Source organism: Merops nubicus, unplaced genomic scaffold (genome assembly GCF_000691845.1).
Source record: "Merops nubicus isolate BGI_N331 unplaced genomic scaffold, ASM69184v1 scaffold5505, whole genome shotgun sequence".
NCBI classification, from domain to species: Eukaryota; Metazoa; Chordata; class Aves; order Coraciiformes; family Meropidae; genus Merops; species Merops nubicus.
The window spans coordinates 11,989-39,866 of NW_008611481.1; the positions used below are offsets into that span (position 1 = coordinate 11,989).

The following is a 27,878-nucleotide window of genomic DNA, read 5'->3' on the forward strand; positions in this document are numbered from 1 at the left end:
CCTGTATTTGATGTGGACATTTGTAACATTCCACAAAGCATCTCAAAAACTGAGTGAAGATGGAACAACATTCCAAAGGTGTTTCCGTTTCCAGAGAAAACTGATTGTGATCTGTGGAACAGTTATGTTCTTAAGTGGCTTCAGTGGCATGAATCTTGATTTAAAATCTATAAGCTTAAAAGCTCTTTTTGAAAGATAGTATCAATTGATCGTTAAAAATAATGGACAGGTATGGGATTGATAACAAATTGTTCTATTGATTGATAACAGAGTTCATGTTACTATTTGCTGTGTTAAAGGTGAGAGCAGAAAACCTGAAAAAAGAGAAGGATATTCTGAAGATGTCGGATGTGCGTTTGACTCAGCAACGTGAGTCTTTATTGGTTGAACAAAGGGGACAGAACTTGCTGCTTACTAATCTGCGAACTATTCAGGTATGTGCTGTTATTCTTATGTCCAAGTTTGGTCTGTCTTTCTGATTTTCTGTAGATACCCATCAAAATAGAATAAAAAGTCATGGGATTTGGTCTTAAAGTGCATTTTTTTTTTCTGTGTTACAAGTTGACACTCTACATAATATACTTGATTAATTTGTTTAATCAAGTTTGTTATTCCTGTCTTAAATTATGCTACTTGATTTACCTCATCAAAATCTTGAGAATTTTGGGCTGGCAACAACTAAATAGAAATAAAACAAGTGACACTAAAAAATCTGCATGTTAATTTTTATGATTGCAACATTTACCAGTGTGTGCCTTGGTAGTTTATTTTCTTATTGTTTTAAGGTATGTTTACTTTTGTGTCTTCTATTGTAAGGTGTATTGACTCTTAGAGTGTAAATATTAAAGGCTGTATGTCTTATCATGTGACTGAATTCTAATTTTACAGTAGATCTTTTTGGATGGGTTTTAATCCCTGGAATTAGACTACACAGATAATAGATTTTGTTCTAATGAAAAATTGTTGTTGTTGTTATTATTAATATTATTAAAATCTTTCAAAACAAAGTAATACACTGCAAGTGCTACTTTTCATCATTTTCTGTATCTACGTGTTATTTCTTGCTCCCTGTAGTAATTATTTTGGGGCTGGGGGAAGCATTGTGACAACTTTGTCTAAAGCGCTGCAGTAATTCAGAAGAAATTGTTCTCGTGTGTTGTAAGCATAGTGCATTATGCTCTTTTACCAGGGAATACTGGAGAGGTCTGAGACAGAAACAAAACAAAGACTCAATAATCAGATAGAAAAGCTAGAGCGTGAGATATCTCAGCTGAAGAAAAAACTGGAAAGTGAGGTGGAACAAAGACATTCCATTACCAAAAATCAAGAGGTGAGTACAGTTATAAATATGCTAAAAGTGTTTTAGTGCTAATAAAGGCACCATTACCTGTCAGCTTATAGTTTGTTGTTTAAACATATTTGCTCTTTGTGCCATTTGTCAATAATTACACATTTAAGAGCCTTGTGTTTTCAGGTTCATATCCTGGATCTTAAGAGGCAACTCGAGACTGAGACAAACCGTCACCTTAACACAAAGGAGCTTTTGAAGAATGCCCAGAAAGAAACCGCAATGTTGAAACAGCAGCTTAACAATACGGAGGCTCAGCTAGCATCTCAGTCATCCCAGAGGGTTCCAGGGAAAGGTGAGGTGGTTTTCTACATTGGATTTCTCTTTATGTTAAACCTTGTTTTCTGCAGAATGATAAAATTCATAACAATGTAGAGTTAGGAGGACAGTACACTAAACAGTAAAGCATCTTCATTATTACAGTCACATATTCAAACAAATGATGATTTCACAGAATCACAGAATGTTTAAATCACAGATTTGTTAAAAAGTAAAATTAATATCCAAGCAGTCTTTGACAAAAGGGAGAAATAAGCAGAACTTATTAAAGGACTCCTTTCACTTTTATTGAAAGATTTTAAGTGTATTAGGTTTTGAGAGTAGTCCTGAGAAGACATACTTGAGGGCACTGGTTAGTGAAAAGCTTGACATGAGCCAAAAGTGTGCAAATGCAGGCCAGAAAGCCAACCATGTCATAGCCTGCATCCAAAGCAGTGTGGCCAGCAGGTCAAGGGATGGGATCCTGCCCCTCTGCTCTGCTCTCGGGAGACCTCACCTGCAGTCCTGAGTCCAGCTCTGGAGTCCCCAGCACAGAAGAGACAGGGACCTGTTGGAGCGGGTCCAGAGGAAGCCACAAAGATGATCCGAGGACTGGAACCCCCTCTCCTACAAGGACAGGCTGAGAGAGCTGGGGTTGTTCAGCATGGAGAAGAGAAGGCTCCAGGGAGACCTTGCACCCTTCCAGTATCTAAAAGGGGCCTACAAGGAAGCTGGGGAGGGACTTTTGACAAGGGCTTGTAATGATAGAATGAGGAGTAATGGGTTCAAACTGGAAAGAGGGTAGATTTAGATTAGAAATAGGGAAGAAGCTCTTCCCTGTGGGGGTGGTGAAACACTGACACAGGTTGCCTAGGGAAGCTGTGAATGCTCCATCACTGGAGGCATTCAAGACCAGATTGGATGAGGCTTTGAGCAACCTGATCTAGTGGGAGGTGTGCCCCTGCCCGTGGTAGGGGGGTTGGAACTAGATGATCTTGAAGGTCCCTTCTGACCCAAACCTTTCAATGAGTCTAAGGTTATTAAATGTTTTAGTTTTTAGATAGCAAATTTTCTTTTTATCTGAATCAAGAATGTTTACTGTAAGCCACTATATTGGTTAGGGCTGACAATTTTATTTAGGGAAGCTTTTGTGAGGATGATATGTTTTTCCATGTTACTATCCTAATATGATTTCTGTTTTCAACAGAACAATGGTTTGAAAAACTGAATTAATATTCATTGGTTAATGAGTGTGTTCTATTACTGTAGGTCAGCCCAATACAAATGAAGATGTGGATGATCTTGTAAGTCGACTAAGACAAGCTGACGAACAAGTTAATGACCTGAGAGAGAGACTCAAGACTAGCTCTAGTAATGTGGAACAGTACAGGGCTCTGATTCTTAGTCTAGAGGAATCCCTTAATAAGGAAAAACAAGTAAGTAGTTACCATTGTTTATTAGAACAAAACAAATTTGGTTTTGTAATACAATACAGTTTGCAGGATCATGGGAGGAATTATAGAAAAAACTGAAGTTGGTTTCGAAGGCATTAGAATCTGGTGTAATAAGACCATATTTTAGACAATTTTATTATAAACAATTTTAGTCATGGAAATACTAAACCTTTTTTCAGCATAGTTTTAAAATATTGAATTGTAAATCTGACTCCAATCTGGATTCTGCCAACATCTTCCTTCAAAAGAGGGAAATTGACTTTTAAAAAGTCTTCCTTATAATCTATGATTAAGAATATTAACTAGCTCTCAATCAGAAGCCGTTAAATTCACACGTTCTGCATCAGTAAGGATTTCAGTGATGCAAAAGGATACGCTGTATGTAGTGTTCATGGGAAAGGCTTAAGAACAACCTGATCTGTCAGACACTCCTGTCATACGCTGTCTTAATTTCAAATGAAGCCCATTCTTCCAAGCTCTTCAGCATCTCAAAATAATTTAGAGTAGGGAAACAGAATTCTCATCTTCTGCTGAAGTTACAGCATCAGTAGATGGTGGAATGCTATTTGTCTGTCTCTGTTTTGTTGCTGTAAAAACTTCATTGTGGCTTGACATGCTTCAAGCATATTGCAGATTCTAGCGAGCAGTGAAAAGAGATGCTGGCTGCTGCACATTTGAGTGCAATCACTCAAACCTTTTCTTAGGTGTGCTTCATGAGGTAGTGCTTCAGTGGTGTTTTGCTAAATGAGATGGTGAGAATATCTATTTTGGCTTTAAATAGTTAATAAAACACTGGTTTCACATCAGAATACCATATTGAAAGGGAAACACAATTGATCTTTTTTGATGGATTTTACTGAAGGTGACAGAGGAAGTTCGTGCAACAGTTGAAGCTCGTCTGAAGGAGTCTTCAGAGTATCAGGCACAACTAGAAAAGAAGCTGATGGAGTCAGAGAAAGAAAAGCAAGAACTGCAAGAGGAGAAGCGAAAAAATGTGGAGAATATGGAACAGCAGGTAGGTACTCAATGCCCCCTCCCTTAAAGTCCCTCATAGAGAGTCCACAAGAATGTGCTTTTACATAATTCCTTAGGCTTCATTTTGTTTTCACAGTGTAGTAATGTCCAAAACTAAATCTTCTAGTAAGTACAAAAGGCTAACTAAATTACTGAGACGTTTCCAAACATTAGTACATTAACCTTATTGCTTTGTTAAGGTGATTGTTTATTTAAAGCTGCCACTATCTTCCTGAACTTTGAGCTCAGTTTGCAGAAAAACATGAGTGAAAAAAGCCTTTGATAGAGCTTTCAGAAAACCCTTTTTGAAACTTAACATGAAACCAAATTTGTAGCATGTACTTATAAACTGTAGTAGTCTGTGCCCTTATTTGTCTAGTTTGTATTTGGATTCTTATTGGGGTTAAAAGAAACAAGATGACTCTAACTATAATTACTGCAGGCCAGACTCTGAAAGAACAGTCATATATTTTCACCAGGAAAGAGCTCTGTGTATTAATAAGTCAAAATCTTGAAAGTATTTCTCTTTAGAGCAAAATTAGTATTTATAAAAAATAAATAATAAACCAACCACCCTTTGGTTCTGCAGTATTCATACTGTCTGTGTTCAGTATTCTGTAAAATACTTTGCAGTTTGGTCTTAGTTTTGTTCTTGTTTTGTTTTCTTGTTGTTTCCCTCTCTTGCGTCATTGTAGCTATCAGAACTAAAGAAGAGTCTGTCAACCATGCAGTCAGAAGTTCAGGAAGCTCTCCAGAGAGCCAGCACAGCTCTGAGTAATGAACAACAAGCCAGACGTGACTGCCAGGAACAAGTATGTTTGTAGTATTTATACAGAGGAAGTAAACTTAATGTTGGCTTTTCATTGTTTTTCAGTTGAATATAAAACACTTTTACAGGTAGTGCTGCTAATCAGAGATGGAGGCAAGAAAAGTGCTGTGAGAGCACTTCTCTATGTTGTGAGCAGCTGCTTTTTCATTGCTCAGTTTTTCTACCTGATAAAAAGTTGTGGTAATATCAACTAAACTGGCATTGAATCTAAAGTTGTGCTGCCAGCAGTTTGTGTCACATTTAAGGAGAAAAACAGAAGATGCACTGAGGTTTCTTTCACTATGTAAGAAAAATTGATTGGAGAACATAATTAACTTTCTTAATGAATTGTTACCTCACTCTTCCAATGGGGGACCAAAATAGAAAACTGCCCTCTCACAAGACAATGAGGAAAATACCTTTAACCTGAAACTTAACCGTTACCCTTTAAAAGTGTGGAGCAGTATGATATTTAGCAGCATCCAGTAAGATTGTCTTGTTACCAACTGGTTTTTAAAGGGAATCTGCTTTTCTACAGATGAGAATTCTGGTAGCACTAATCAGTGTAAAGGATATAGAAAAACCTTTCAGCTGTTATTTAATCCAACACAAAATTTAGTAGGCAGGCATTTCTTTTTTTTTTAGCTAATGCTATGACCATAGTCTGTCCTTACCATCTTAATCTCATGCAGTGAATCTTTGCTTGTTCACATGTAGAAGTAACCAGTGGATATTCTTAGATGAATACCTGCCTGTTATCTGTACAGAATCTACAGCAAGAGGCTTGACTGTAGAGTAACTATAGAATCACAGAATTTTTTTGGTTGGAAGAGACCTTTCAGATTGAGTCCAGCTGATAACCCAGAACTACCTGGTGACCACTAAACATGTCCCTCAGCACCGCATCTATGCAGCTCTTCAATCCCTCCAGGGTTGAGGGACTACAGGGTGGTGATAGAGAGTGTGTCCTGCTAGCCACTCAAAATTATTTAGAATTCTAGTTTTTCCTTAATGATTTCTTTAAGAGAACTGTTCTAAGCTTATCATTTTTATTTTATTTACTTTTTTTATTTTTTTTTTTTGGAATGCAGAATGATGGGGGCGTTTGCCAGGGGTTGGGTCTTTGTTTTGTTGTGGGTTTTCTTGTTGGATGGTTTGGGTTGTTTTCTTTTTTTTTTTTCCTTTTTGGATTAGTGGTCACTGATTTTGTCTAGAATTTGAGAATCTCTTTGTACATATTGAAGATATAACTTTAAAGGTAACAGTCTATTTTTCTGTATTTTTCTTCAGGCGAGGATGGCTTCTGAAGCTCAAAATAAATATGAAAGGGAATTAATGCTTCATGCTGCTGATGTTGAAGCCTTGCAGGCTATTAAAGACCAAGTTGCCAAGAATACAGCAGTGAGGCAGCAGCTAGAGGAAGCTGCTCGGAAGGCTGAGTCTGAATTGTTAGAGTGCAAAGCTTCCTGGGAAGAGAGAGAGAGAATGATGAAGGTATGATTGGTTTTATGCTTTCAGTGGATTTTTTTTTTTTTTTTCAGTTAACAGGAATTCAGGTGCAGTGTTCACAACCATTGAACAACTCTGTTGCAGGATGAAGCTTCCAAACTTGCATCCCGCTGTGAAGATTTGGAGAAGCAAAATCGGTTATTACATGAACAGCTGGAGAGTCTGAGTGATAAGATGGTGTCTTCTATGAAAGAAGCCATGCCAACTGCTGTGAATGTTTCTATCAGTGAGGAAGGCAAATCCCAGGAACAAATATTAGAAATCCTTAGGTAAATTTAGCTCTGAGCTCCTTGTCTAGGTAGTTAGAAATGAGTTGCCAAATTAAATAGTTATGTATTACTTTATATTTGAAGGATAATGTATAAAATTTAAACGCTTTCTTGCTCAGTAGGAGGTGGTTGTACTATATCAGTAACTAAGAGAGGAGATTTATTTCTGCTTCTAGGAAAAAACTGCATCACATGATGAGAAGCTAAATCAGATTTTAGTAAATGTGATTGGCAAGAAATTTTCATAGACGTGATTTTTTTTTTCTCATTGTAGGGGTTTATGTATAGGGGGTTTATGTAGATTTTCAAGAATTTTATTTAAGATTTTCTTTTTGGTATTTCTGAACTGATTTCTATACGCAGTAGACCTTCACTTATAAGCTGGTTCAACTTAAAATGCTTTGTCTTCCATTTTCACTGGCATGCTGCATGGCTCATTTTCTTACTGCAGATTTATACGTCGTGAAAAGGAGATTGCAGAAACTAGATTTGAGGTGGCCCAGGTGGAGAGTTTGCGTTACCGCCAGAGAGTGGAGCACCTGGAAAGGGAGCTCCAGGAGTTGCAGGACAGTCTCAATGCTGAGAGAGAGAAGGTGCAGGTATGGTTGGATATTAGTGCTTGTGATTTCAGGAAGTAGAGGGCTGTTCTCTCTCTCTTCCTCTCTTTGTATCTGCTGCCTGTGCCCAAAACTGAAATTCTGGAAGAATCAGGAACTTTTAAATTGGGGTTGATAGAGAGCCAAAGGGAGGATCTTGTTCCAAGCCCTATGAAGCAGTGTGTCAATTCCAGAATCACATAGATAGGGAAAATATATTTGTTTTCTCTCAATTTTTTTTTCCATCTCCCATTTCTTAAGCACTCTTTACTTGTTTGGAATGTGCACGTGAGATAATGAATGTTGTGATAGTGTTCCAAGACAGTGTTATGCGAGGTCCAGGTAAGTATATATGCAAGTACAAGCAAAACAAATGACTGAGTTACATCTTCTCCAAAGGTAACAGCAAAAACCATTGCACAGCATGAAGAACTAATGAAAAAAACAGAAACCATGAACGTACTGATAGAAACCAACAAGATGCTAAGAGAAGAGAAGGAGAGGTTAGAACAAGAGCTACAACAAACTCAAGCAAAGGTTAGTAATGAGGTTCACAAATTTTCAAGACAGTCAAGTTGGATATACCATTGCTCGTTACAATAAATATATGATGTAGATTGAGATTATTCCTTTACATCATGTACAAATGAGGAAACTTGCCGTTTAGGATTTTAGAAGACATTGGTCCACCTGAAACATGGGAAAGTTTAGAGTTAGCAGTTATCATTGGCTAGAGGTATACCACTGCCAAGGATATTATCAGCAGGTAAATGAAGAATGGCTCAAGAATAGATATGAAGCAGACCACAGCTTTAATTTACATTTCCTTCAGTCTCATAAGATCCAGAGAGTTTTATCCCCAGTTGTGTTTTCAGGTACGGAAGCTTGAAGCTGACATTCTGCCTCTACAAGAGTCTAATGCTGAGCTGAGTGAGAAAAGTGGAATGTTGCAGGCAGAGAAAAAGCTGTTGGAAGAAGATGTGAAGCGCTGGAAAGCCCGGACTCAGGTGAGGAATGCATGTATTCAAAGGTGATGTTGGGGAGGGGAAAAACTAAAACCACTAAAAACTTACATATTTTTTTCTTAATAACAAACTAAGAAATGTATTTGAATGATAGAACATTGTTTATGCAGCTTCAGAATAGACTATTCCCATTCATAGTTTCCAAATCAAAATGCAAAAGCAGCAGCTCTAAATCAAAGATATTTTCTGGATATAACTACACAGATATGTTATGAAAATGCCAACTGTTTTCTTAACCTTTCAGCATTTATTGAGCCAACAGAAGGACACCGATCTCGAGGAGTACCGAAAGCTGCTTTCAGAGAAGGAGGCAAACACCAAGCGAATCCAACAAATGAGTGAGGAAACAGGCCGGCTTAAAGCAGAGATAGCCAGGTGTGGTATAAATCAATTAGGGAAGGTTCTGTGCAAAGCCAGATATTTAAAATAAGGCTGTATCTGGAAGCGTAATTCCTCAACTGTCTCCATGCACCCAAAAATCCTTTGGTATTCTTATTGTAGCCTAATATGTTATATTATCATCCCAGACATTATCTGTAGTGAGTTATATTACATAACAGAACAATATTGAAATTTATGGATTATTTCAAATACCTCATTTGCATTTTCAATTAATCTCTCGTTACTTAGAACTAATGCATCCTTGACTACGAGCCAGAATCTTGTTCAGAGCTTGAAGGAGGAAGTAACTAAAATAAGAACGGAAAAGGATACTCTGCAGAAAGAACTAGATGCCAAAGTGGCTGACATACAAGAAAAAGTGAAAACTATAACACAGGTCAAGAAAATTGGGCGCAGATACAAGACTCAGTATGAGGAGCTGAAAGCACAGCATGATAAGGTAGATAGAATTTTTTCCACAAACAAAGTGAAAATGCATTTGAAAAGATGTTTTCATCTAGAGTCATGTATAATCTAGGTAATGATCTGCATTTTCCCTTAGTATATGACTTTATAAGTAATTAACTGTGAAAAGCAGTAAACTGCATTGTTAATTCTGCCGTTAGCTCAAACTGCTGCAAAACATGAGCTCCATATCCCTTAATATTTTGCAGTATTCTTAAAACTTCAGCGTTCATTAGCATTCTTGGGGTTTGCTCAGTAGTTTTTAAATTATGGGTTTGCATGTAAAAGCAACTTGTGAAAGCAATGACATTGCAGTCAGATAGTCCCCTTTAGCCTGCTGCTGCTTGACATATTTCAGATGGTTGCTGAAGCATCAACTCAGTCTTTGGTAGAACAACAAGAAGAACAAGTTTCTGTCCAGGAAGTACAAGAGCTGAAAGACACTCTCAGTCAGGCTGAAGCAAAGACAAAGACTTTGGAGGCTCAGGTTGAAAGTTTACAAAAGGTGAGAACAGAGTGAACAAGGTGAGAACATTAAAAAGTTACTGTGTTCAGAGGACTGGGCTCCCCTATTACTCATTTGAAGCCTTTTAATCTTAATACAGTGGCCAGCTAATACTAGGTCCTTGGAGCTTGTTGTATATTTGCCAGGGTGTCTGGCTGTGGCTGACAGTTCCAATCTCTCTAATTCTAGACTATAGCAGAAAAGGAAACCGAAGTTAGGAATCTCCAGGAGCAGGTAACACAGCTACAGTCAGAACTTGCTCGTTTTCATCAAGATCTTCAGGAGAAGACCACGCAGGAGGAGCAGCTGAGGCAACAGATCACTGAGAAGGAAGAGAAAACTAGGAAGACCTTGCTTGCAGCCAAGCAGAAGATTGCACAGTTAGCTGGTATTACAGTATTTTTTTTTTCTTGTACTTAAGATGTCTTCTTCTGTGTAGGCTTTTGATGATTCCTATGGCAAAGCATTTAGACAGGGTGATTGGGAAAATATGGCCTACTTCATGTTTTACTTAAAATTTTTTTCTAGATTAAACATTACAGGAATTGTTCTAAAAGTTAAAATCTAACTCCTTCAAGAGTTGATAAATGTATATAACTGGATGTACAGTGATGGTAAAAAAAGTCTCTGATTTTTGGCCAGCCAACATGATAACCCCCTTTTTATCCCTCTGTTGGTTAGAGCAGGTTGACAGCATAGGTAAATTCTCTCCCCTCTTGCTTTCTGTAATCTTACAGGTGTAAAACATACTGTCTCCTCTCTTTTTAATTGTTGTTGAGAGGAATGATGGTATAAGAGCTTGCTGAAAACATCTCATTCTTTTGTGACTACTTCTTTATTTAATATCTTATTTATGTATTCACTATATATTTTTATCTTTTTAATTTAGTTTTTATTTAACTGCAATTAAATAGAAAAAAAAAAGACATGTAAAAGGTAAACGCCTCTAAGAGCTCCTTCAGTAGCTTAACGTTTTTAAGATTTCAGAATCCTTCAGTAACCTATTAAAACAACTATCTAGAGACTTAGGAGGCAGCTTTACAGTGGCAAGACTGAATTCTTTCTGATTCAATTAGGTACAAAAGAACAGCTAACAAAAGAAAATGAAGAGTGGAAGCAGAAGAGCAGCTCCTTAGAAGAGCAGAAGACGGAGCTGGAGGTGCGGATGAGCGCGCTCAAATCGCAGTACGAGGGGCGGATCTGCCGGCTGGAAAGAGAGCTTAGAGAGCAGCAAGAGCGACACCATGAGCAGCGAGATGAGCCACCAGAGTCTACAAACAAGGTACAAAAGCCTTTCTGCTGGCTTCTGTGTGAGGAAACAAACGGCTTGTGGGTCTCATGACTGAGCAAGAACAAGAGCTGGCAGCACAAGCAGCACCGGCCAAGGCCAACTTGGTTTGGTTTTGTGTATACAGTAGTTAATACTCAGGACTGCTTTATGTGAAAGTGTTTTCTCTAAACATCCTAAATAGCAGATGGAAATTTTGGTCTTAGACTCCTGCACTTTAAACAAACTGTGAACTACAGTAAGGATTCAAAACTTAATTTAAAGTTTATTTCCTGCCATGGGCAGAATTCCCAGTTCTAACAAGCAGAGTTACATCGTTCACTGTTAATAACCAGTGAGTTGTTTGCACTCTGCTCTCTGTTTCTGTATTTTTATCTATACATTCAGTATAATGGGTTCTAGCTGCTGTTGTCTTGATAGCTTCAAAAAATACCTGAGCAGTTACTGAATTGGTTATGTACTTGGTAGGACTGCTGTGATTTGATTTGGAGAATTTTTGATAACTGTGGAGTCTGACTAGGTGTGCTAACAAGGCTATTAGAGAGACAGTTGTCAGTAAAGAGATCTGTCAGCTGAAGTATTTTTCCCTATTGCTCACTCCATTTCATGTGTACGTGGTATGATACTTCTGTCTCTTAATAGGTCCCAGAACAGCAGAGACAAATCTCACTCAAGTCTACTCCAGCTTCAGGTGAAAGAGGAATGTGAGTTGAAAGGTTTTGGGGGTTTTGCAGTTTTTGGGGTTGGTGTTTCTTTTTTTTGTCTTTATCTAATTGTTCTTCTTAGTAAACTACTGGCTTTTCATAATTTTTCTTAAGCAGCTTTGAGGATACCAATTGCCATAATATGTTCCTCGTGTTTTTTCAGCTACTTTTAATCACTGAAGCTCTTAAGCTGTTAAATTATCATATTTACCACCAGGAGCATGGTATCTGGGAAAGAAAAGACTTTTTAAAAAAAAAAAATGTTTTCAAGACTTCAATATTTGTAAAGTTGTAGAGTTTTGATTATTACCTTTAACCTTCCTGGGTTTGGGGGAGGACCTTCCTTGTGAAGAAACAGACTAAACAGATAAGTGTAACAACAGAAAGCAGTCTAATGACTAAGTTCTAAAATGGAAAATATTACTGTATTATTAATTTTAGTAACAAACTCTTTCAGTTTTTACAGTAACACCATTTCGAATGCAAGGCTTTAAAATGTGCCTCCTAAAGTTTTGCTGATCTTGTTTCAGCCAAGAGATGATGTTGCTCTGTATTGGGTGAATCTGTTCATCCTTTTAACGATCAATGTATTATGTGCTGTAATAAAGACCCAGCGCGGCTGATTATACAAGCTAGACACTGCTCCTTTTTATCTACTCAAAGATGTCTAGTTGATTACCTTTGAAGAAGCCTGTCAAACCTCTAAGCTGGCCAGAATACTACTGAAGGAATAGTGGGTCTGTCTTTTTTCTTTTTAAACAAATTTTGGAAGGCAAGTTGTTATGACTTTGTTGAGCTTTTAAATACTAACCTTTTAAAAATCAGTATTTCTGGCTATGACACTATATTTACATTTGGTGTTCTTAAAATCTGGTTTCTGTGCTACCACAATGAAACCAACATTCTGTCTTTCAGTGCTAGCACTTCAGATCCACCAACAGCAAATATTAAGCCAACTCCTGTTGTGTCAACTCCAAGTAAAGTGACTGCTGCTGCAATGGCTGGGAATAAATCTACCCCAAGAGCCAGTATTCGTCCCATGGTTACTCCTGCTACAGTCACTAATCCGACCACTACTCCAACAGCAACAGTTATGCCCACAACACAGGTGGAGACTCAGGAGGGTGAGTGTTCTAGTGTAGTGTAAGGACCTACAGCAATCATAAATCACACAGAATCCCAGCATGGTGGGGCTTGGAATGGACTTCTGGAGATCACCTAGTCTAACCCCCCTGCTAAAGCAGGGTCACCCAGAGCAGGTTGCCCAGGATCACATCCAGGCACGTTTGGAATCTCTCCAGAGGAGACTCCACAACCTCTCTGGGCAGCCTGTTCCAGGGCTCACAGGAAAGAAGTTTTTCAAGCTCCCTTTGCCTTTACATCTTGGGAGTTTAGAAGTACTTCAGATAGCTTTATTGTCCCTGCACCTCTGTCAATATTGCACTTTTATGACCCCCTCTGATGCAACAAAGCTCATGATTCCTCAACTGAAAATGGATATAAACAGTTCAATGTGCAAAACATTGAATCTGCTTATTGAGAGCATTCTGACCTGGAGAATGTGGACTGTACTAGGTAATATGAGGAGAGGTGAAGTGCTTCTGTTTGCTTTTCAGCTATGCAGTCAGAAGGACCTGTGGAGCATGTTCCAGTCTTCGGGAGCACTAGTGGGTCTGTGCGTTCCACCAGTCCTAATGTTCAGACATCACTCTCTCAGCCCATCTTGACTGTTCAGCAGCAGACACAAGCAACTGCTTTTGTGCAGCCCACTCAGCAGAGTCATCCTCAGATTGAGCCTGCTACTCAGGAGCCATCCCCCACCATTGTTGAAGTTGTACAGAGCTCTCAGATAGAGCGGCCCTCCACTTCCACAGCAGTGTTTGGCACAGGTTGGTTTTATTTTAAAGGCCTGCATGTTTAATAGTTCCTCTTCAGTAGGTCCACTTGGGCTCTTGTCAAACCAGTCCTAACTTCAGCAAAAGAATTTGCTCTTTTGTTTTCCCACCCACCTGAATTTACTGCAGCTTTACAAACTTCTGAGGTTAGGCTCCTTTCTGGAACCTTCAAAAATGGTAGCTCTGAAATGCTGTCACTGCTTTCCTTCAAGTAGAGAAAAAAAAAAAAAACAAACCCTCAGGTTTGTTTATCTGTTCAGAGCAGCGTTGGGGTTTAATACATTAAACCTTGCTGCGTCTTTCTTGCTCTGTTGGAGCAAGGTTAATTTTGTGAGTCATGAGTAAGCTACTTAAGCTGGAATATAAAGAGAAGAATTCTAAAGCTACTTGGTGTGATTCACTTGCACATCTGTTTCCCGTGCATAGTGTACATTTTGGTGTAGAATGTGTATTCCCCAAAATACCAAACATCCTGCCTATTTCCCCCAGCTGATACTCTCTTAAACTTTTTTGGTGTACTTGTCAGAAACAAAGACGGTGGAAAAGATTTCAGCTACAACCTGAAGCATTTGGGGTCAGTTAGATAGCAAATATAGTTCCAAGAGCGTAAGACTTGTAACAAAAGGGGCTGATGTTTTCATGTCCTAGGAAAAGGCACAAATAACTCTCTGGGATTCTATTTGATATCATTCAATGCAGAAGAAGAGGCAATCTGCTAGAGTAAATTATTAAACCTTTTGATTTTTTGTTTTGTACATTTGTTGCTCAGAAAATAACAGAGAGGCTTTCTTCAGTTTCAGCTACCCCAAGTTCTTCACTGTCTAAACGTCCACGAGAGGAAGAGGAGGATAATACTGTGGAGAACTCAGACCAAATATCAGAGGAAACAGTGGATGTACCTCTTCCAAAGAAAATGAGAAGCATACAGAGAGTTGGACCTGAGGTTTGTAAGGACCTAAAATGCTGCTGCTTAATCTGACTCTTTGGAAAATTTTAGTGGGAAGAGGAAGTATATTACTTCAGAGCAAGTCAGTTAATTCTTAACATAACCTTTTAATCTGTTGTGAAGGAAGCAATTATTTTTGGGTATTGTGAAAGGCAGAGGATATACAGGTTGCAATGAGTGATGCACATCTTACTGAACTGTAGGATGGAAGAGAGAGGGCACTGAGGAGGAAGAAGATGAAAACATTTTTTGCTATGGTCAAAGGCCATTATCTACAGTTGCTCTGGAATAAAATACAGTGTACTTGAGGAGATGCCAGGGAAGCAAAGATAAGTTCCATGGAAAAGCTGACAGGAGATGCATGTAAGATATTGATGTGAGGGAATTGGGTTGTCCTGCAAAAAAAGGAATGAACTTGAGACAAGCTCACAGCAGGCAACTCACAAAAAATGTTACAGAAGTCAAAGATAGCTCGTTAACTCTGTACAAGAGGGATTGTTGCATAACAGAAAAGGGCAAGACTGTAAGAATGTTATAACTTAATTAACTGAGAGAATGGAGGTGGAATGGGAAACCTTGAGGGTTGTTTTTGGGTCTTGAAAAGATACAGAGACACTGAAGTCCAGTGGACTGGAACAGGGAAATTTTATTTCTCCAGGACAGAAATCCAAGGTGCTAGGTAAAAGCAGGGCTAAGGAACAGTAGTACAAGGGAAACATCATGTTTCTTTGTGGGAAAAGATAATTTTTTTTGTAAAAATTTAAAAAAAAAAAAAATCAAACATCTCAACTATACTTTTAGGGTTAATGATGTGTTTTAAATGGGGAAAAATGTATGTTCTTTCAGGAGGAAGTGACAGCAGAAGAGAGTACTGATGGTGAGGTAGAAGCTCAAGCTTACAATCAGGACTCACAAGACTCAATTGGAGAAGTAAGTGTATTTGAAAAGAAAAAAATCTTTCTTCAGCACGTACAGGTATCTTTTATTTCAAACTCAGTATTTTTAGAAATGAAATCTCGAATCAGATCTTGCAGATTTCTAGTGGAAAGTACTTATAACCATTTAAAGTTTAGACTTGCTGTGTTCAAGGATAGATCACTCTTATTGCACTCTACACGTACCTACATAAGTAAAATTTGGAATGTTAAGGAAGCATTGTAGTTTTGAATTTTAATTGAATTTTAATTTAATGTGCATTTAATTTAATTTAAGGATCTTGGGATCCTTAACCCCAGTTTTATGTAGTGAAACAGTTGCAGAGGTTAAATGGGTCACAGTCTTAAAATGGAATTTGTGTCTTCAGTTCTTCACGTACTCCTTTGAGATGCTTCTCTTTGGTTTCCAGCTTTTCTTTTACAGAAAGATTTGACAAGTCCCTGAGCTGTCTTAGTGTTAGATGGGTCATGATGGGATACACAGAAATAAAAGTTGCTTTTGTTCTGGTTGTGTAAAATGCCCATTATAGCTGTGTTAGGAAAGCCAAGTGAAAACCACGAATGTCCCTTCACCTCAGAAGTGAGCACAAGCATTACATTTATTCTCTAACTTGGCAAAACCTCACGTTGAGCTGTGGGATCTATTTTCTTTAAGCAGTGGTGGCTACTGAGTCTTCAGTCATTTTTTTTTTTTCCCCCTCATATCCTTCACATGTTTAGAAGGTATGACAAACATTTATTTCCCCAATAAATCCCAGCAGTGTGCTTGCTATTCCACAGGTATCTTTAAACCTTCTTTCATTAACAGTTCTAGTACTCAGTGGGGTTATTTGAATTCTGCTGCTGAACAACCATTTGTAACATTAAAGTGGCACATTCTGGAAATAACAGAACCTAGTTACCCTACCTAAACCAAAAGCTTTGAAGGCCACAAAATGTATGTGGTAGAGCCATGATTTTCCAGATTTTTTTTTTTTTATTTTAATTTTAAAAAAGAGGTGGTGGAGGACTCTCTCTGATGGTTTTTTGTTTTTTTTTTTCTGAATATCTGTAGTCATACTTGTGAGATTTGATTCAAAAGTTTTGTATATACATATGTGTATATGCTGAATGGAAAGAGAACTGTTTGCTGGTTTAGTGTTAGGCTGTCATGGGGATTGCACTGGTGTTCCTCCAGACCAAAAGAACTCTAGAACAGCAGCTCAGAGTTTGTGCTTAGAAGAGAATAGGGTTGATCACAGGGAGAATTTTAGTTGTCTGTAGTTGATTGGTGACAATCGCCTTTAGTCTTCTCTCTTGTCCTCTCCTGTATTAGTTATGAGGAAGCAGTGTTAAGTAGCATTTCTCTTGTACCCATCAGTTTGTTTCTCTTCTTGCTGCCCCATCCACCAGTCTCATGTGCTGACAGCAGCTGCAGTGCTGACGGAGTGCTCAGAGTGCCCCTGTACCAGGCAGTTGCCTTGGCTGGGTGTGAAGGAAGGGCAGAGTGTTAACTCTGGTAACTTACCTGTGTCTTCTACAGGGTGTCACCCAGGGAGAGTACACTCCCATGGAGGACAGTGAGGAAACTTCTCAGTCTATCCCGATAGATCTTGGACCTCTTCAGTCGGATCAGCAAAATACTTCTTCATCTCAAGATGGTCAGTCCAAGAGAGATGATGTCATTGTAATTGATAGTGATGATGAAGATGATGATGATGAAGAAAACGAAGGCGAGCAGGAGGTATGTATATCATGGAATTACTTTGGTTTTGAACTACTTATGATTTTATCTTTGATAAGATGTAAAGCTCACTGTGCTGGGCTGATTTATTTATTTTTACTATATAAATAGTATTTTTGTAGTCTGAACTTCTAGTGTTTTAAAGATACTTGCTAACTCAGCTTGATTTTTTTTTTTTCAAACTCATAAAATTCAACAGTGTTTCTAGACTATCTCTGGCTATTCAACATATGAGTTTTTCAAGATACAAAGGTGATATCTGTGAGGAAAGGATGGGGGCTGCCCTGTGCTGGACACAACCTGTTCCAGCTGGCTCTGCAGTGGCCCCACTGCAGGACAGCTTGAGCCTGTCATCTGGTGGAAACATATATTAAAAGGGTAAAATGTGGCATGGCAGTGAGGAAAAAATGTGAGAAACAATCCTGGAAACACCAAGGTTGGAAAAGAATGAGGGGGAGGAGATGCTCCAGACATTGGAGCAGATCTTCCTGGTAGCCTGTGAAACAAACCACAATGGAGGAAGTATCTCCCTGCAGCCTGTGGAGGGAAGCATGGTGCTCCAGGTGGATATTCTCTGAAGGAAACTGCATCCCATGCAGGAGAAGGGTCTACTGCCAGGAACTGTGGGATGTGGAGAGGAGCCAGTGCAGGAGCAGATTTATCCTGAAGGATGACAGCCCTTCAGTGGGAAGGACTCACTGCTGGAGTAGTTCTTGAAGGACTGCTTGTCTGGAGAGGAGCCATGATTGAGAAGGGGGGAAAAGTGTGAGGAGGAAGAACTAGCAGAAATAAACTTATGGACTGGCCACAGCCTCCCATTCCTTGTTCCCTCTGCCCTGCTTGAGGTCAGGGGAGGAGGAGGAGGAGAAGTAGAGAATGAAGGAGTGAAGTTGAGCCTGGGAAGTAGGAGGGAATGGGGGGAAGGGGTTCTGGTTTTTGTCTTTCTCACCACCCAACTGTGTTTTTTATTGGCAACAAATTAAATTCATTATCCCCAAGTTGAGTCTGCTTTGCCCGTAATGGTAATTGGTGAGCTGGCTGCCTTTATCTTGACCTCAAGCTTTTCCATCTTGTTTTCTACCCTTGTCCTGCTGGAGAGAGTGAGGGAGTGGCTGGTTGGGTGTCCACCAGCCAGCCAAGGTCAACCTACCACAGCAATCAAAAGATACATGCAGTCACTCCATGGGTAAATAAATGCTGAAAGTCAGAAGGAGACACACAGACAGATGTGGTCTACATACCACAAAGCAAACCACTTCAACATGTGGAATCCTGCCACTCCCCTTCCCACCCTTCCTTAATGGGGTTTTGTGGTCTTAACACAGGACTATGAGGATGAGGAGGAGGAAGATGAGGATGATGATGAAGACACGGGGATGGGAGATGAAGGTGATGACAGTAATGAAGGAACTGGTAGTGCTGATGGTAACGATGGATATGAAGCAGATGATGCTGAGGTGAGATTTGTATTTTCTGAATACTTTTCTACTGCTTTTGTGTTTACTTTCCAGCCTCTGAGTTGTTGAGTGCTATGTCATGTTATGCTGATGTGGGTTTTTTTAGGGTGCTGATGGTACAGATCCTGGAACAGAAACTGAGGAAAGCATGGGAGGAGGTGAAAGCAACCAGAGGGCAGCAGATTCTCAAAACAGTGGTATGGTTATTGCATCTGTCTTCAAGGTCTGAGTCTGTAACTGGAGGAAGATGTAGAAACTGTTTTGCACGTGTTAAAATGTGTTTTTAAAAGTAAGAATATATGGTGAAAGGCTGAAGACCTTTTTAACCTGAAATGTAGATTCTTTTGAAATTTTTTTTTTTCTGGATTTCTTCTACATCCTTTTGAAACCCCTGCAGCCTCTGGCTGCTATGGAAACTGCTGTTGATAGCCCAGTAGATGGATCTGCTGTCTCTAAATCAGCACTTGAACCCTCAGTGGTTTGTTTTGGTGCCGATGTTGGTGCAGCTGGCACAGGTCCTCTTCTAGGTGACTTTGAGCAGCAGTTGTGAGCTCTCCTCACTCCTGCAAGGGTAAAAATGTCTGTGTTCATGTGGCAGCAGAACTGGAAGACTTACCTTCCTGTTTTCAGCAGTTTGGAGATGGTTTGCATGTTTTTTCTCCTCTCTACTTGTGCACGCCTTAGGAGAGGGGAGCACGAGTGCTGCAGAGTCCACTTTCCCTCACGAGAGCCCGAGGGAGCAGCAGCCGTCGTCCGCCTCCGAGAGACAGGCCCCACGGCCCCCCCAGTCCCCACGCAGGCCTCCACACCCCCTGCCCCCACGGCTGACCATTCATGCTCCTCCCCAGGAACTGGGGCCCCCGGTGCAGGTAGGAACCATCTCCTGCAGTTCAGAAGGCTTTTAAAAAAAAAAAAAATCCCTGTATGATTTCTTCTAAATAAAACCGCAGTACTCTGCTTGTTGTAAAGATAGATGGCATCTATTTAGCATCCTAAAAATGGTAGCTGAGGAAACTGACCTAAGATTATGGCTGACCTAAGATTATGAGCATTAAGAGCAGTAAGACACTCATGATGGATTTATATCTTGAAATTAGTATACCAGTGTTTTAGTCAAGTGTCTGCTGATATTTCCGGTACAAAAGCTGTTCTTGAAGAAGTTGTAACTCAGACAGGGTGGTGGGGGTTATTTGTCTCTGCCATGGTGAAGACTGGGCAAAGAAACATTGTCATTCATTTTCTGAGTTAAACCTTTTGCAGTCAGGGCCTGACCCACGATTATGCTTTGACATAGACTTATGGATTTTGTGAATGAAAGCTTTATACCCTGAACATCGCAAAAATACTCTGACTTAAATTATCTTTTACCACTAACTTGTTTCGAGGCTTGGGGACACAATATTTCTCTGTTTAAGTTTTCTGTCCTCAGTAGAAGGTCAAGTGAAACAGTAATGTCACTTACCCAGAGTTTCAACCTACCTGGTTCTTTCTAGTGGTTAGACCAGGCAGCAGATGTGGGATTGGAGTAGCTGCTGCTGTGGTCTATTATTTAAGAAGGTACAAGGCCTGTACTGAGCATTGTTGCACCCTGACATGTAATTGTTACACTTATTCATTTAGCTGCTCTAATTGAACAATTAGAGCAATTGGCTTTGATTGAACAATTGTAGGTTATTAGAATTCCAGGAAAGCTTTCACACTGCTTCATTTTTTCTTTGCTATAAAGAGAATCCAGATGACTCGAAGGCAGTCAGTGGGCCGTGGACTTCAGCTGACTCCTGGTATAGGTGGGATGGTAAGCACACACAAGTCTCCTAAAAACCTGCATTGAGGAACAGTTTGTAACTCCTGGGTTTTATTTTGGGTTTTAAAGAAGTCTAGCTACTGACTTCAGATGTGGGATGGTTTCTGTAGCCTGGCAGATCATATCTTACGCCTGTTAATTTCTGTACTAATGGAAGGCAAATACTAGAAGAGCCCCAAGAAGCTAAAGCTCTTCAAAAGAAATTGAATTGGTTTTGTCCGAGGCAGTTTTAATTCCTTAGGTTTAGAATCAGTTTTAAAGTGGATATATTGCTGGGAAAAAAAAAAAAATCAGCCTCATCCTAAGGGAACAGGGCTAATTCAGTTTTGCTTTTACTGTCTGTCTCCCTCAGCTGATTTTGACTGCTTTATCCAACTTGCACTCTATTTGGTGGGACAAATAGCAAGGTCAGCGAGGGAGGAGAGAAAGACTGACTAAAAAAGTATCTGTTCTGAGCTCAGAGGCATTAGCTCAGTTCTTGATTCCACTTGGCTCACCAGTACCTGTCATTCAGTTTCTGCTTGGAACTGGCCTCAGTACGTCCTCATTTTCACTTGGGCAGGAACTGAGCACACGGAAGGGAATGTAGAGTATTTTAGAGAGAATACTGTAAAATATTTGAAAGATACAGGAGGAAGATGAAGAGGAGGATGAGGGAAAAGGGAGCTGAGGTTTCTGGCTTTGTAGACCGTGCAGGAACAAAGGACACTAGTTTATAGGGAGCAGATGACTTGGTATCTGGTGGGAAATCCCATACAGTAAATACGTGGTATCAAGACAGTTTAAGACAAATGATCCCTATCTATTTATGAATAAGTCACCCTGAGATTCCTTTATAGTCAGCAGGGAGATGTGTAACTTTGACAGTACGATGATCTGATGGAGTAGATGTCTAAAAATCCTTTGGAAGATGGGTGCCTGCAAGTGTATGGTTTTTATTTTCATTTGGCTTGAGTTTTTTTATCACCTGTAAGGGTGATGTATAACTAGCTCAGATTTAGATCTCTGAAATTAGATAAGAATTTTGTTGGAGCTAAATCTGTCTGGGTTTGGTTTTGCTGGACAAAAAAAGCAAACCAACCTTTAACTTGGCTTGGCAGAAACTGGAAATACATTGTAGGCTCTCATATCAGTCTCTTTTTTTCCAGCAGCAACACTTCTTTGATGATGAGGACAGAACAGTTCCAAGCACACCAACTCTTGTGGTTCCACATCGTACAGATGGGTTTGCAGAAGCCATTCAGTAAGTAAATATAAAAAAAGGCACCTATTTCTATTTTTCATCAGAATGAGAACAAATTCAGATGAAATGAGCTTGTGATTGGAATACTATGCTAAAACATGTTAAGTAGTACAATAGATGACTGCATCTAAAATAAGTAATCATAATTTGAAATGCATATCATGAAACAGCAGCAAATTAGGAGGCAGATCATCTCCAGTCTATTGTAATTTACTGACTGAAAGGATGAAGCAAAAAAACAAAGTTTTTTCATTTTCTTCCTCACTCTTCCCCCCTGGCCCTGGTATTACCAATAGAAGTTGGAAAAGTTATCTCCATTTTTGAGTCTGGGATGGACTGTTCTGGACATATTTCAGCAATCCACTTAGAACTCTGAGAATTCACTGGATGAATAGATAGGGAGTTTCAGGACTGCTCTACTGATTTCAGTTGCAGTCCAAATAAGTTTGAGAAACTGATTGCTGTTTAATTAGCACTAGTTTAGCTGATTTGTATGGTCCATATTAATTTCATTTTGTCTAATGCATAATTTGTTCACTTGTTTTGGTCAGAAAGTTGTCTCCCCCCACCCCAATCACTGGAAAAACTGCATAATTCCTTAAATCTTTATTTTGATAGTTCCCCACAGGTAGCTGGAGTTCCAAGATTCAGATTTGGACCTCCTGAAGATATGCCACAAACTAGCTCAAGTCACTCTGATCTCGGTCAGCTGGCGTCACAAGGAGGTAAACCATTTCTGTGCTTTCTTTTCCAAAGCAATGCATCCAATAAAATCCAGTTCCTCTTCGGGTACTCACGGAAAGTTAAAAAGCATTTCTGTCCTGCTGCTACATTTTTACTGGTAACCTGGTTTAAAAAGTAGAATGCTTGGGTGGGTAGGAGCAACAGGCTTGTAAACAAGAGAAGCTGGAGTTTTATGTGTGATGTGTGGCCTGCTGGGCACAAGAAAAAGCATGTAAGGAGAAACGAAATATTGAGGGAATGATTTCTACCTTTAATTTTACTGTTAATTGGAGCTTTCCTATAGTAAAATAGTAGGGGAAAACAGCAAATGCCAAGAAATCCTTGGGATCTATCCTTACCTGCTAAGAGATGGCCAGGCAGCTGGTCTCTCTGCTCTGCTCTCATGAGACCACCTGGAGTACTGCATTCAGCTCTGGAGCCCCCAACACAAGAGGGACATGGACCTGTTGAAGTGAGTCCAGAAGAGGCTATGAGGACAGGCTGAGAGAATTGGGGTTGTTCAGCCTAGAGAAGAGAAGGCTCCAGAGAGACCTTGTGGCCTTTCAGTATCTGAAAGAGGCTCACAAGAAAGCTGGGGAGGGACTTCTGACAAGGGCTTGTAGTGATAGGATGAGGGGTAGTGGGTTTTAATTGTAAGAGGGTAGATTTTGGTTGGCAATTAGGAAGAAGTTTTTTACTATGAGGTTGGTGAGACACTGGCCCAGGTTGCCCCAGGGAAGCTGTGGATGCTCCATCACCGGAGGTGTTCAAGGCCAGGTTGGATGTGGCCTTGTGCAGCCTCCTCTAGTGGGAGATGTCCCTGCCCAGTGTAGGACATTGGAACTAGATGATCTTGAAGGTCCCTTCCAACCCAAACCTTTCTATGATTCCATGATACTGGTTTTGCTGTTGTCCTCCATCAGTCCCTTTCCCCTGCATCCCTGTTGGGGTAGAACAGTGTGATGGTCTTGGAAGAAGCGTAGAGCAAAACAAGGGCACATTTTCATTGAGGTTTTACCTTTCAATAAATTTAAGCAGCTCTGGCAGTAAGTCAGAACAGCTTGAAATAACAAAAACCACCTTGTTTAAGTACAAATCACTGGATTTCCTCAAGTATACAAAGGGTAGACAGTTAATCTCTCTTTTAGCTGGCTCTTATTACTGTCACTAACACTGTGTTGCAGGCTTAGGAATGTACGAAACCCCACTGTTCCTTGCCCATGAGGAAGAATCAGGTGGTCGTAGTGTTCCCACGACACCCTTACAAGTAGCAGCACCAGGTAAGTGGCAAGAAATTTGCAGGCTGAAGTAAAGGCTGCAAACCTTGACTTCCCAGAAAAAAAACATATTATTGTTGTTCCAGTGCTTATTGCTGTCAGGAGTGTTCAGTAGCCCTTTCCCTGGCGTGCTTAAGATCTCTGTAGATGTTCTGCAGGACATTCAAACAAAGTCAGTGTTTATTAAACCTCTTTCCTGTACAGTGACAGTTTTTACTGAAAGTGCATCAGCAGATGCTTCAGAGCACGCTTCCCAGTCTGTTCCAATGGTGACAACATCTACTGGCAATCTGTCCACCACGACAGAGGCTGGACCAGGGGACGATGGAGACGAAGTGTTTGCAGAGGCAGAATCTGAAGGGTAAGCTATGACTTGTTTGCTTCACAAGGACTTGTCGTCATGGTAGTTGTGCTGATACGTTTTCATCCAGCCATGCCTGTCATTCATTTTCAACTGAACCTGTTCTGGTAGGAAGGACGGCCCCAGTGGGATTTAGTCATTTGGTGAAATAGTACAATCTAACCTTTTTGTCTGAAACCTAAAGGTCGTCTTCTGATTTTTTTCTGTTTTAATATAACTAATATGAAAGTCACCCAAACCCCAGATTTCTGTATATTTTCAGAGTGCAGAGGGCTCTGCAGTAGACAGATACAGTAGACAGAAATTTGTTCCTTGCAATCCCATCTAATCTTTAGTAAGTATATCTAGAGAGGAACTAAGTGATTGACAGAAGAATCTGTAGTTCAGAACAGGCCTTTAGCTAGATAGGAGAGCAAGTGACTGCTGCTGGTGGAGAACAGGTATTTCCCACAGTTTAGGAGTTGCAGTTATCTTCCAACATATTTTTTATATAAGTCAAGGTAATTACAATGCATACCAACGAGTGAGCTGTGTTTAAACTAAATTGAATGTTAATATTTTTTTTTCCAGCCTTATAGTGTTGTTTGATTTTTGTCTTTTGAAGACAGAGTCCAGATAGCTTCAGTATTGCACCAATGAGTGATCTTTAGGCACAACCACTCAGCGCGGTCCCTCCGCTTGGCTCATCCCCCCTCTGAGCATACACAGTGTGCCACCACCTCGTTAGGCTTTCAGTTCTGTTATTAAACAGCTCCTGGGGCCTTCTCTGAAAGACAGAATGCTGAGTATGTGTCTGGAGTGGGGCTGCATATCAGGACAATGATGTTGTTTATCTAAAAGTCAGATAAATCTCTCATGGTAGGGACAGGGGCAACACAACAAGATGGAATTAAACCAATGAGATTTTCTGGGGAAACCAGTTTGTGTAGGAATCTTTCTGCTCCAAGGTGATGGTTTTTTTACCCTGAGCTTTTTGAAAATGTGTGAATACTCTTACATGTTTTTTCTTCCCCTCCTTCTCTTCCAGAATTACTTCAGAAGCAGGCCTAGAAATTGATAGCCAGCAAGAAGAGGAATCTGTTCAAGCATCTGATGAGTCAGATCTTCCTTCGACTAGTCAAGATCCTCCTTCTAGTTCATCTGCAGGTATGGGTTGCTTGCTGGAAGCCATTGTTTCATACATTTCATTAATTTTTGTAACTTTTGGGGCAGCATCTTGCACTTCTGTTGGCCAAGATACACTGAATAAGATAGAACTCAGTGCAGGATCATGTTTTGATGCCTGTAGTCTTAGTGGCAAACAATTTTTACTTGGAGTGCAGTAACTAGAGCAGGCTGCAGCAGGAGTAATGTTTCAAGGAGCAAAAGTTATTGGTACTTGGACGATTCATCCACTGGTATGTTTGGTGTCAGATTTCAAAATATTCTTTTCAGTGAACTCTAGCATCAAAGCCCAGTAAATAAAGCACTGTTGTTACCAATTTGCCACCTAAAATAGTGATGAAAGAAGTCCCAACCTTACTTGTTTTGAGGCTTTTATTTATATCAGAGAAGATATCAATGAACTAAGGAGGCACATTCAGAATTTTAAAGTGAATTTGAGACCATAATGGATATCAAATCTTGTAAACATTTAGAAACTGTGGTAGACAGAGACATTCCTTCCTGCCCCTCCTCTGTCACAGACACGAGCAGCAACCAGCCGAAGCCGTTCCGACGCGTCAGGCTGCAGCCGCCGACACTGAGAACTGGTGTTCGTGGCCGTCAGTTCAACAGGCAGAGGGGTAAGTGGTGGTGGCTGCTCACATCCACTCTCTCAAGCGAGTTTTCTAGGACTTTCTGCCTTGGGGGGACCATATACAGAGTACTATTTTATACATCTGTGTTTGTTTGTAAGGTGTTAAACACCACGGCATCCCTGCCTCGGCTGCAGTGAGAGCTCTGAGGTCTTGGTTTAGTGTGTGAGTCTGAGCAGTTTCCAGATAGGTGAATTTTATTATGTGGCACTTGACAAGAAAATAAATGGCAGCAGTTCTTAAACTTTGCAGTCTTAAAAGATTTAAAAATAATATTAGGACATAAGCTTAGAAACATTTGTTTTTAACATTATATATCAGTTTCCCATTTGGTACTTGAAGGGTTCCAGTTACTATATCACTGTCTTATGCTGTTTATTTAAAAAATAAACAACAAAAATAGCTGATGGAAGCATTGCACCTTTTTGTAACACAATAGAGAGTTAAACCAGGACAATAAATTGCTTGCTGCTTCTGTATTAAGAAAAATCTTTAGATGAATTGTATTCAGTTTGGCATTATTTTAACACCGTAGAAGATTTGATGCTAGCACAGAAATACAGGTATCTGTTTTTTTAAAGAAAGAAAAAGTGAGGAGGTGGACCTAGGACACTAGTTTTCTTTCTAGTCTGTCACCATTTCTTTACTAACCAAAGGGATTTCAGATAAAGTAACAACACTGTACTGGGTTGGGCTTTTTTTTTTGTCACAGAGCCCAGGATAGGATCAGAAGTTGACAGCATCCTTTTAAACAATAGAAGTTGTCCAGTGTCTGTATCCCTGGGCTCTAGGGTGGGAGGGGAGCTCAAATTTTATCAGGGAGAAAACTCTCCACAGCAGCAGCCATTCCTCACAGAAGGATGAAGTATCACCTGGGTCCATGGCTGATGAAAAGGGTTTTTACTAATGCATTTGTTTTCTTTCTGACCGCAGGTGTAACTCATGCAATGGGAGGCAGAGGAGGCCTGAACAGAGGAAATATTAGTTAAATGACCTGTAATTACAGCTCTGTATACAAAAGTGCCAGTTTGCCTGTGGTTGCTTTAGTGTCATGAAGCCAGAGCTTAAAGCAGCGTTTTATACTTAGATTTGTGTGCACACATTTCAATGTCTTTATTAATAAAATTAGACTAAATGTCAACATTCAAATGGCATCTTTTTTTACAATGCTCTGCTGTACATCACTTGCTAGGGCAGTTGAACCAGTCTTTGGACACAGTCTTTCCTGTGAGAGCAGTAACAGGTCTGGCTATTCTTTTGCCAACATCCAAACTGTAGTACCGATCTGAAATGAAGATACACCAGAATTAAAATTCCAGATACTACAGTTAGTACATGGAAAGAATCTTCATGTTAAAGCCTTCCTTTTAATTTCATTTAGGCATGAATAACAGACTTTTCATTCCAGGTACATACATCTATATATGTTGAGTTGAGAGGCTATAACAATGAATTTTTGTCCTCAACTTTGTTTTTCACATGTCCTTCTTAGCCAAGCTTTACAGTACTGTTAATTAAATCTGTCCTAAGAACAGGCAATACAGAGGCGAATGCCCTTGTACTGGTACAACACAGAAATAGTCTTAAGGGTTTGGAAATAGTCAAACTAGAAGCAAAACAGTCCTGCACTGACTACATAAGTGGGAACTCTGTGGTGCCCGAGTGTGAACGGGCCTATGATAAGGTTAGGCCAGATTGTACTGGCAGAGACTTATTTTAGGATCCTGTGTTTGGATACAGCCAGTTCTTAGAGGTTTTTTAATTTTCCTGAATAATACAGAAAATTCAGATGGATGCTTTTACATGATCCTGGCTAGAGGGAAAGGATCTTCCTAATCTGGAATTTATTTTTTTTCCTGTGAAGGAAAATGGTTCATGTCCCTCTTCTTTTTTTTTTTTTTTTTTTTGTCTTAGCAGAAACATAGTTCCATGGAAGCCAGTGAAAAAACTGTCAGTTTCACTTGATCGTTAGTGTAATTCTGCATTTAAGTGCCAGGTTTTTTGTCCCTGTATGAGCCTGAACTCCCACAGCAATGCCTTGTGCAGCTGGCTAGTTCCAGTCATTGTACCTTGCTGCTCTAGTTGTCCTGTAAT

At 39.8% G+C, this 27,878-nt stretch overlaps 1 protein-coding gene across 1 annotated transcript in view; it reads left to right on the forward strand.

Moving 5' to 3' along the window:
* The window catches only part of TPR (translocated promoter region, nuclear basket protein), a gene marked incomplete at its 5' end in the record, with an annotated part of 38,651 nt that extends 11,680 nt beyond the window's left edge, over positions 1–26,971 (forward strand). Inside the window, 33 exons of the mRNA XM_008941220.1 lie at positions 300–434; positions 1,190–1,330; positions 1,475–1,643; positions 2,876–3,042; positions 3,923–4,075; positions 4,770–4,886; positions 6,173–6,376; positions 6,476–6,660; positions 7,112–7,259; positions 7,656–7,793; positions 8,132–8,263; positions 8,526–8,656; positions 8,912–9,122; positions 9,486–9,632; positions 9,822–10,020; positions 10,709–10,914; positions 11,563–11,624; positions 12,540–12,748; positions 13,241–13,513; positions 14,314–14,462; positions 15,312–15,395; positions 16,923–17,123; positions 18,449–18,580; positions 18,687–18,777; positions 19,265–19,449; positions 20,307–20,375; positions 21,533–21,627; positions 22,246–22,352; positions 23,535–23,630; positions 23,832–23,988; positions 25,016–25,134; positions 25,674–25,772; positions 26,718–26,971. Of these exons, the coding sequence (XP_008939468.1) occupies positions 300–434; positions 1,190–1,330; positions 1,475–1,643; positions 2,876–3,042; positions 3,923–4,075; positions 4,770–4,886; positions 6,173–6,376; positions 6,476–6,660; positions 7,112–7,259; positions 7,656–7,793; positions 8,132–8,263; positions 8,526–8,656; positions 8,912–9,122; positions 9,486–9,632; positions 9,822–10,020; positions 10,709–10,914; positions 11,563–11,624; positions 12,540–12,748; positions 13,241–13,513; positions 14,314–14,462; positions 15,312–15,395; positions 16,923–17,123; positions 18,449–18,580; positions 18,687–18,777; positions 19,265–19,449; positions 20,307–20,375; positions 21,533–21,627; positions 22,246–22,352; positions 23,535–23,630; positions 23,832–23,988; positions 25,016–25,134; positions 25,674–25,772; positions 26,718–26,773 (4,767 nt within the window). The remainder of the gene's footprint in view (positions 1–299; positions 435–1,189; positions 1,331–1,474; positions 1,644–2,875; positions 3,043–3,922; positions 4,076–4,769; positions 4,887–6,172; positions 6,377–6,475; positions 6,661–7,111; positions 7,260–7,655; positions 7,794–8,131; positions 8,264–8,525; positions 8,657–8,911; positions 9,123–9,485; positions 9,633–9,821; positions 10,021–10,708; positions 10,915–11,562; positions 11,625–12,539; positions 12,749–13,240; positions 13,514–14,313; positions 14,463–15,311; positions 15,396–16,922; positions 17,124–18,448; positions 18,581–18,686; positions 18,778–19,264; positions 19,450–20,306; positions 20,376–21,532; positions 21,628–22,245; positions 22,353–23,534; positions 23,631–23,831; positions 23,989–25,015; positions 25,135–25,673; positions 25,773–26,717) is intronic.
* Positions 26,972–27,878: the final 907 nt, after the last annotated feature.